The sequence below is a fragment of the Xenopus laevis genome, chromosome 7S (genome assembly GCF_017654675.1).
Source record: "Xenopus laevis strain J_2021 chromosome 7S, Xenopus_laevis_v10.1, whole genome shotgun sequence".
Lineage (NCBI taxonomy): Eukaryota > Metazoa > Chordata > Amphibia > Anura > Pipidae > Xenopus > Xenopus laevis.
In genome coordinates, this window is record NC_054384.1 from 10,356,110 (window position 1) to 10,366,624 (window position 10,515).

Sequence of the window (10,515 nt, forward strand, 5' to 3'; positions counted from 1 at the left end):
AAAAATCTGTATAATAAAATTCCTTTTCAAATTAAACATGAAATCCAATTTCTATTTTTTTATTAAAGCATTCATAGCTGTTGTAAACTCATTTAAATATCTCAGCTGTCAATCAAATATTGTCTGTCCCTCCTCTATGCCCTGGGGCAGTCAATTACTTTCACTTTAGTGATGTGCGGGCCGACCCAATACCCGCTCCTTCAAATGCCGGCTTCCGACTTCCGGTTTTATAGTCTTGTGTCTGCTTGCCGCCCCTTTTGCGACGTCATTGTGACATCATCAGCGGGCGGGTCAGTGCGGGTCTATAAAAGGACCCTGGAAGCGAGGGTGCGAGCGGCTGGAGCAGGGCGGGTTAGGGTCGGGTGCGGGTCAGGAATACCCTGATCCGCACATCACTATTTCACTTTCCATTCAGCACTTCCTAGATGTCACTGCTCTCCACATATTCCCCCATTCTCTTCACTATTTAATTGTATAACCAGGGCATGGGGATGGACATTCTGGTGCACAAACAAGATTCTGAGATGATACAAGACTTGTCTTAATAACAGTGTCCACAAAATGGCTCCTGCCTGCTTGTTATAATTATGAATTCCCAGACTGAAGGAAACAAGATTCAAATAATTTATATAGTGTAATTAAAGTTCATTTTGCTTGACTAATGTGATAAAATAGGATTTTGAATCATTTTTTTTGGGTGACGGGTCCCCAAAGCATGAAATCATCACTAGCATAATGTGACCCATTCCACTCAAGCCAAGACAACAGTTGCCCATTGCACTTTAATCTCACTTTCACCTATAATCTAATACAGGAATAGTAAATTGATAGTACATATAGTAAGGCAATATAGAGGCAGCACAGCATGATGTGACAGTAACATGTTATATCAATGTTTCCCAACCTGCAGCCCTTAAGTTCCTGTTGAATTGTAACTCCCCTTACTCCTTACTGCAGATGGTTGTTTGGAGTAGTATAATAGCAAATAAAAGGACACAGGTTTGACAATAAAAAAAAAAATGGGGCACCGCAAGTCCCATGAAAAGAAAGATAGCCCTGACAACGTATAGTTAATGCTGCACAGCAGAATGACTCAGTTTTAAAGGACAATTTGATCTTGTATCAGTCGTGCAGCTATATAACAGAATACGGACTGGCCCTCAAATATATTTCTCTCTAGGGGAGGAAGATGCAGTGGGATCAGCTGTTCTGTCTAACACTCAGTCTCCATTAAAGCTGCCTGGAAGTTGCGCCATGGGACTGATGTCATTATCTGGGAATGCACTCCGTACTGTCACTAGGGGATTTCTGCAATGGGTTAACACCCCAGCCCTTGGCATGTACTTCGCTGAATATCCCTTGAAGTCCCATGCACTGCATTTTCTATTTGACTATAAACAGGTGGTTCACCTTTGAGTAAACTTTTAGTATGACGTAGAGAGGAATATTTCAAAACTATTTGCAGTTGGTTTTCATTTTTTATTACTTGTAGTTTTTAAATAATTTAGCTTTTTATTCAGTGTTCAGCAGTTGGGTTGTTAGGGTCCAAATTACCCTAGCAACCATGCACTGATTTGAATAAGAGACTGGAATATGAATAGGAGAGGCCTAAATAGAAAGATGAATAAGAAAAAGTAGCAATAACTATAAACGTGTTGCCTTACAGAGCATTTGTTTTTTAGATGTGGTCCAATTTAATTTAAAAACTATAAAAAATAAAAATGAAGACCAATTGAGAAGTTGCATAGAACTGGCCATTCTATAACATTCTATAACCACCCCTTTAACCTTTTTAATGCGACAGAAAAGCAGTACCACAGAGGCCACTATGACAGGGGTCCCCAACCGCCAGAAGCGGGCCGGGGACACTCCCGCACTGGGCCACTGAGCTCAGTGCGCAAAAACGCAGTGAGCCAAATTTGTTGCTGACCCCCGCCGACCCCAACCCCCGCCTAAGACCCCACCCCTGACCCCGCCGACCCCATCCCCGCCCCCAAGCCCCGGGAAAAAAAAATTCCACTGGTCCAAAAAAGGTTGGGGACCCCTGCACTATGGGATATATTGTAAGGCTCCTATGTGCCGCATAGAAAAAGGCTAAATGCATAGTATTCATTAAAATAATACTCTCTTGGATTTTGGGTCCTACATAATAAGGGTTATTTATTATATATTTTTGCCATAGTTGCCTACCCCTTGTGAAGTGTAAATGTGATCTGCCCCTCTGTGGAAGCTCCCTTTTCTCTGTAATAATAAAACAGTAGCTTGTCCTTGATCCAAACTAAGATATAATTAATCCTTATTGGAAGCAAAACCAGCCTATTGGGTTTATTTAACGTTTAAATGATTTTCTAGTAGACTTAAGGTATCAAGATCCTTTATCTGGAATACCCCAAGTCCCAAGCATTCTGCATAATATGTTCCATAACTGTATTATTAGTTATTCTTTATTTATATAGCACTTCATGGAAATGTTAAAGCCTACTGCTTTAAACTGGTCTGTGCACTGTCATGCATAGGAACAGACACCTCCATCTTTTTTGTGGGCAGAGCTGGCATCATGAGGTGATAGACACAGGAGTCCTGTCAGGGCCTATTGTAGGGGTTGGACAGATCTGTGTGACAGCGATCCTTGGCATCAACCCTGCATGTGGGCTATGGAAAGGTAGATATTTGTTTATTGCAGTCCAACAGTCATCATTCACTATGGCTTGTGACGTCCCTCCTGTCAGGGCCCTGTATAACTGCCGCAGGTAATCACTGTACAACTGCAGCTCTTTAGAGGGCAGTGATTGTGGTACATGCCTTTCATCTTCTACACCCTAATCTACACTTCTGCGTATTGTCATTTTCACCTTGTGGGGGAAGAATTTTCCCTTTGCACGCTTCCTGTACTCAAGAAAGATTATGTTGCTAAGCAACCAGTGAGGAGTGCACGGGCTAATGTTTCCCTAAAACAAACCTTAAACATTCCAGGCAATGTTATTTTCAGCTCTCAAAGGCAGTCCACGTATGAATATATGTATATTCCACACCAGATATCCTGGGAAGTCAGAAAAAAATAAAATGACTTGAAAGTGGTTGTTTTTAATCTGTACTACAACTCCCAGAATTCCCTGCCATGAGTCTGAAGCACAAGAAAGACTTCCAATTTTATAACACAGGATGTTTTCAGTTTAAAAATACAAATATCTACTCCACAGTCCACAAGATACTTAACAACTGTTCCCAGCATCCTCTGCCAGCACACTATGAACCATTTGAGAGCAGCACAGAACATTCAGAATCAACCACATTTAGCAGTATTCAGGGGGTTCAGTGAATGAATATGCTGGCAGCTCCAGTGGCTGTTATTGGGCATTTGAAACGCCCCTTTTACACTCATTATAAAACTAAATGTTTCCTAAATTTCAGCTGGCCCAGTCTCAGTTATTTCATGGGAGATGTCATGCACTGACAGTTATTATCCCTACTACTGTATGAGCAGCAGAGCCATTCCTTCTCAAGTAACACAGCGGCTGCCGATCCCTGGCACAGGAACAAGCAGTTTATCCCCCAAAGCACAAATAATGCCAAATAAGGCATCCTGGGTGTGACAACTGGGTGCTGTTGGACTGGGTGCTGGTGTTGGATAACGTGGCCACATGACCTTGCCCTTGACCTAAACAATTCTTGTGTTACTTGTGCAACAGACCAGCATGTCCTATAACTCTCTGCTGGCAACGGGGTGGCATTTAAATGACAATGGCAATAGCAGATCGCATGGCACATACATAATACAAAAGAGACAGCACAGAAATCCTAGTCTGAAATGTAACCTGTCCTCCCAAACCAGCTCTTCACTCAATCTCCTACGGAGTCCTAACCCCCCAAACTATATATCAACCCGCCCCACTTTGTACCATATTACCTTCCCCCAACAATGTGACCCCAGCAATCTTCCTCCAGCCCTATATAACCACTTCCCCTTCCCCCAACACTGGGACCCCAGCATCCTTCCCCCCAGCCCTATATGACCATTTCCCCTTCCCCCAACACTGGGACCCCAGCATTCTTCCTCCAACCCTATATAAGCAGCACCAGTCACTCCCCATTACACTTCCCTGTATTCCTGTCATTCCAAGCATAACAGGATCTGCTCCTGTTCCCAATACTCAGGAGGCAGAGGCTGGGCGCTCCCTATTCTACAAGCTATTCCTCTGCCCCCAGCACTTTGCACTGCCCTGGTCTATAAGCAGCACTGCTGTCCAGTGAAGAGTCCAGTGAAGCCAGAGGATAACACTGTCAGTGCTGCTCACTCACCTCTCCATGTTCTGTACATCCCACTGGCAGAAAACTAGTTAAACACCTAAATCAATGGCAAGGATGTTACTGAACTACAACTCTCAGAATCCTGGTAGCTGTGCAGCAGTTGTAGAACCATAAGAAGAAGAATGACACGTGTCTGTAGGACCCCCCATTGTGTGTCCCCCACTCACCAGCCTCAGTGCCAAGTGCAGCTCTAGAACAATCCCAGCAGTGGCCAGAGGGTGTGGGCTGCCAGTGGCCAGAGGGTGTGGGCTGCCAGTGGCCCAAGATGTCAGGCAGCCTCTCCCGGTACAGGGAAACTTCACTCCGGCTCAGAGAAAGTTGAGACACAACAAAAGGCCGGGGAAGGAGCGGAGTCTGGGAGGGGCATTGCCTGTCTCTCCTCCTTAGGGAAGGCCACTGAGTCACATCCCAGTCAGAAATGGGCTCCTGGGCCAGAGGGATCAGTGACACACAGAGCAGCTTTTCTCAAGTCCAACCCCTCCCCCAAAGGGCAGGAATCCCCCCCCCCCCCACCAGTCAGGAGTCAGGGGTGCAGGGAGAGGGGGGAGCTCAGCTGTGACTCCCAGTCCCAAAGTGTGAGAAACAGGCAACTCTGTCACTGGCTGGGGAATTTCACTCTGGGAAACGGAATAAATACTTCCCTGCTAGGCACATGTCCCTGATCATTCTTACTTCTGCTTCTGATTGCAAGCTCTTCAGGACAGGCAGAGAAGCACGGTCTTATATTATATGTATTATATATGGATATCTTGTAGAATTGCTCCAAGTTCTGTGTGTGCTGTCTTGGAGAACATAGACCTTCAGCTGCCCCCTAACAATATATCACTGGCAGTGGCTTTGTTGTCAAAGTTATATTTATGAGGACAGGGTCAGAACTAGTGCTAGACCCCAGAGAGACCTGTCTATAGCACAGTGACAGGGCGGGGAAAAGTCAGTATAGTAGGGAGAGATGGTGTCTATAGTAACAGTGGATAATAGTCTCTGGGAAGGGAGTGTGACTGTGGGATAGCAGGTATAGTAGGGAGAGATGGTGTCTATAGTAACAGTGGATAATAGTCTCTGGGAAGGGAGTGTGACTGTGGGATAGCAGGTATAGTAGGGAGAGATGGTGTCTATAGTAACAGTGGATAATAGTCTCTGGGAAGGGAGTGTGACTGTGGGATAGCAGGTATAGTAGGGAGAGATGGTGCCTATAGTAACAGTGGGATAATAGTCTCTGGGAAGGGAGTGTGACTGTGGGATAGCAGGTATAGTAGGGAGAGATGGTGTATGTAGTGGAGATAAAGCAATAACCTACAAGCCATTACAAACACAGAGAGAAAAGAGTAACTGTTATGAAGATGTCACTCTGGTTGGAGTCAAACCCTTGTCCCAGTGATACAACTCAGCAACTCTAACCACTGTACCCCGGCCCCGCTCTACAACACTGATGTCTTTTAAAAGCTTTGGAGACAGGAACAACTAGTGACCTGTTTTGACTTCCATGGACCTGACACTGAACACAACTATTCCTTGTTTTCCCACAGGCCACAAGAAAATATCCAGCTGCTAAATATACTCATACTCTGCCATTTATAGAAATCATTGGTCATGGCTCAGAAATAATGATAAAGGCGAAATCATACCGCCATGCGCAAGACTCTGTTTCTAATTATCCGAAATATAAACAAAATGCCCAGACAGTGGCAACAGATACCAAAAAAGCATAATTCCCGCAGCTGAAAGAAATAAATTGAATATAACACAGAAATGTATCCAAAAACCATCTGTCTCCCAGTGTATGGGCCTGTCAGTAGGAATAACTCCTTGATACAGCAAGAGTCTGTCTTATCTACTCACTGCTCACTACTCGCTGTGTGAATGTTTGTGTGTATGTGTGTATGTGTTTGTTTGCATGTGTGTGTCTGTGTTTGTGTGTGTGTCTGTGTGTGTGTGTCTGTGTGGGTGTCTGTATTTGTGTCTGTGTGTGTCTGTGTGTGTATTTATGTGTGTGTGTCTTTGTGTGTGTGGGTATGTATATGTGTTTGTGTCTGTGTGTGTGTGTGTGTGTGTCTGTGTTTGTTTGTGTGTGTGTCTGTGTGGGTGTTTGTGGGTGTCTTTGTGGGTGTCTGTGTTTGTGTCTGTGTGTGTGTCTGTGTGTGTATGTATGTGTGTGTCTGTGTGTGTGTGTCTTTGTGTGTGTGGGTATGTGTGTCTTTGTGTGTGTGGGTATGTATATGTGTGTTTGTATGTATGTGTGTGTCTGTGTGGGTATCTGTGTTTGTGTCTGTGTGTCTGTGTATGTATGTATGTGTGTGTGTGTGTGTGTGTGTCTGTGTTTGTTTGTGTGTGTGTCTGTGTGTGTGTGTGTATGTATGTGTGTGTCTGTGTTTGTGTTTGTGTGTGTGTCTGTATATGTGTGTTTGTATATATGTGTGTGTCTGTGTGTGTGTGTATGTATGTGTGTGGGTGTCTGTGTTTGTGTGTGTCTGTGTGTGTGTCTTTGTGTGTGTGTGTGTGGGTATGTATATGTGTGTTTGTATGTATATGTGTGTTTGTATGTATGTATGTGGGTGTCTGTGTGTGTAAGTATGTGTGTGTATGTATGTGTGTGTGTCTGTGTGTGTGTGTTTGTCTGTGTGTGTATGTATATGTATGTATGTGTATGTAAGTGTCTGTGTGTGTCTGCCTGTCCTGTCTAGATATCTGAAATCTCCCCTGAGGTACTTTCTGTGCAGAGGAGACATGCAGTCAGTGTGTTTGCATTAACTTGTTGCTTCATTTGTCTTCACTTACAAGCTACATATTTCCATGAAACATTCATTGAATACATTGAGTGGTTTTAATAGTTATTTGTAAATGTAATTGCTATTGTTGTAAGCATCCGCCACACACACACACAATGCATATTCCATTAGAACAGAGCGACGGCATTCAAAACCCCATGGCTAAATGCTGCTGAGCACTATAGTTTTGTTCCATAACAAATACATTTACCCTAAAGAATTCCTGAGGATTTGAAGATTTTTTTATCAGCCATATTATCTTCTTTTTTTTTTTTTATTCAAACTGCCATATTATCTTTACTATTTTTATTTACTAATGGAACAAATTGTGCTATGGCATCTTGGGAATCACAGGACTTTTATCTGAGGAATATTTGAGCATCCGCCACTAAATTAAATTTTCATATTATTCTTTATTTTACAATATGGGTACTTTATACACTATATATATATATATATATATATATATATATATAGTGTATAAAGTACCCATATTGTAAAATATAAGGATATTATAAGTTACCAAGGAGGTCCATGAGGAAATAAAAGCAGGGCTGAAGATATCCTCATATTTGTCAACAAGGGATACTTTATTTATTATAATACACAAGTTTTAGTGAGTCATGTGACAATCACTGACGGCATCTGATGACATCACTGAGAGCCGTTCATAAGAGCATGATTTACAGGATATTCATGGCTTTTGTGTATTATATATATATATATGATACATTGCACAGGGCTTTGCAGAAATTATAGCGCAATGACTTGCAGACGCTGCTGTGGCTGGAATCAAACGTAAGATCTCAGGGCTACAAAGCTAAGCAGTGCACTACCATGTGCCAGGTGAATCTCTTGTACAGGTATGGGACCTGTTATCCAGAATGCTAGGGACTTGGGGCTTTCCAGATAATGGATCTTTTTGTAATTTGGATCTTCATACCTTAACTGCACTGAAAAATCGCGTAAAGGTTAAATAACCCGATAATGGATCCCATAACTGTATTTGAAAATAGCAGGTGAGACTCACTTTAGACATCCCTGAATTGTTTAACCTCATATCAGCAGCCTGTACACGAAGATTGTTCAGTACTGAACTGGAGACCCCAGGGCCCAAAGGAGGACCTAACATTCCATCGCCCACCCGCAGCCACCAATATCTCCCACCTGACGCACACACACACACCTGCTGGACCCAGAGTCTGACAGTCTGACACTGGGGGTATTGTATTAAGACTAGATCAAGGTAGCCCCGACATATCTGTGCCCCTACTGTGATAGAACAGTGACACATCAATAAAGATCACTAAGCACCGATTATAAATGATTATCTAATGAAGCTCCATTTGCCAGGATATAATACACAAAAGTCAAGATGAAACACTGTAAAAATCTATTCTTATAACACAAGGTTTATGGATGTCATTAACTATAATAACACGCCTAGGGGCAGATTCACTAAAGGGCGAATTGTCGCCAGCGACCGATTCGCACACATCACACCACTTCGGCAGGCTTTACGCCATCACTACGCTAATTCACTAATATGAATTAGTAATATAAGTTGCGCCCTGGGCGATGAACGCTGGCTACTTTTCCCTATCGTTACTTCAGCAGTGCGAGCATTTTATAGCGAAGATGCGCTAGCGTTCGCTTGTGCTAGAGAAAATTCGCTAGTGATCTTGCGCTTAGGTCAATTTGCATAGGGCGGGAAATTTAAAGTTGTATGGACGTCTTTATTATAAATGTTGGTGCAAATGCTTGACGTTACCACTTTTTATTATAAATGTCCAGGGAACCTTAATAAAGACAAGAGAATTTATATAACGCCCTACACATGAGCCCACTGTAAAATGAACGTTCCGTATGTTAGGAAATGTCTGGAGAAAACCGGTTCCCCAAAAAAAGTTTTTCAGGACTTTTGCAGGCAATCCCGCTTAAAAAAAGGAAAAGTCCCAGCGTTTTTTTCAACTTTAATGCATTTTCGGCGCACAGGATATGATGCGACAGAAGATTGAGGAAGATCTAGCTGCTTTTTACCACTTCGCCTGGTCTGAGGTGGAGAAGTCAACTCTGGCGAAAGAGGTAACGTTCAGTAAAATCCGCACTTGAATTACTACTGAATTTGCGGAGTAACGACCATTCGCCAGAGCGAAAAGTCGCCTGGCGATAGAGTGCAAACGAACGCTCTCTTTCACTAGCGAATTGACGCCTGCACCTGTTAGTGAATTAGCGATGTCCCTGCAGATGTGATTTCTGGCGAAAAGTCGCTAGCGTTCGCCCTTTAGTAAATCTGCCCCCTAATGTTTCTCAATTTCTTCATATTCATATTACACACCTTACACAAACTTGTTTCACTACAGCCACCCTCTAGATATGCAATATTTGTCTTATGTACCTTTGAGTAAAGGTTCCTTCAGCAACCAGTCTGGGACTTGAGGGAAGAACGAGAGGTTCAGGTGTTGCACTTTTCCTGGTGAATGTCTTGTCAGAATGTAGAACGCTTCGCAACTTCTGGGTAAAACTGTATGAGTCAGGCATGGGAAAGGTTGGACTTCTGGTGACTGTGTTAGTAGAAGCTGTATCTATGTGAGGTGAAACTAGTTTATCATGTATTGGACTTGCGTTTAGATGTCCTGAACTGGGCACTTGAGTGGACTCTGAGAGGGAAGAAGGACTAAGCACCATGAAATCTAGTTTCTTCTCTTTTGTTTCACACTCTGTTGAAACATGTTCACTCTCATTAGAAGCTACTTTCTTCTGTTTAGATACATTGTCTATTGAAGAGGGTCCCTGGTCTTTAAAGGCAGGTTCCTCTATGGTGGGTTCAATTTCCTTAGTAAAGGGCTCTGAAGAAGCGTGGCCCTTTCCTTTTGTGGAAAGACATGAAGAAGATTTCTTATTACAGTCATGGTCTATGAGTGTCCACTCCACTGTTTTATGGTCTGTAGTGGCTTCAATCTCTTTTGTGCCAAAATCTGTAAAAGACAATCTTTTATCTTCTTTGATGGATTGTTTAGGTATCTGTAGCTCTTCATTTTTGTACTTCTCTATAGAAGTTGCTTTAACCTCATTTGTGATGTTTTCCATTAAATTGGATTCTTTGTCGCTATTGAAACGTGCTCCTTATCCTTGGTGTCCTTCTCTCTCAATGTATTTTCTTCCATGATTGGTTCCATTTCTTTAGTGATAACAGGTAGAGAATTGAGTTCCTTCTCTTTCTGGGCTATATCTACAGATGTCATTGCTGTCTCTTCAGGTACATGCTCTATTAAGGTGTCATTAGTGACTGTCTCTACAGAATTTAATTCTTTCTCATTTGTAGCAAGGTCTACAGAAGCAAATGCCTTATCTTCAGATACATACGTTTCAAAGGTATAGTCCATTTCTGTAGAGACATCATGTGCAGGAGTCAATTCTGTCTCTATCACGGCAGGATCTA

At 42.7% G+C, this 10,515-nt stretch overlaps 1 protein-coding gene across 5 annotated transcripts in view; it reads right to left on the minus strand.

Moving 5' to 3' along the window:
* The window catches only part of tacc2.S (transforming, acidic coiled-coil containing protein 2 S homeolog), a 52,869-nt gene extending 42,694 nt beyond the window's left edge, over positions 1-10,175 (minus strand). For all 5 annotated transcript variants that reach the window (XM_041570878.1, XM_041570877.1, XM_041570876.1 and 2 more), the window contains exon 1: positions 9,472-10,175. In XM_041570878.1, the coding sequence (XP_041426812.1) occupies positions 9,472-10,163 (692 nt within the window). In that variant the 5' untranslated portion in view covers positions 10,164-10,175. The remainder of the gene's footprint in view (positions 1-9,471) is intronic.
* Between the last annotated feature and the right edge of the window lie 340 nt (positions 10,176-10,515).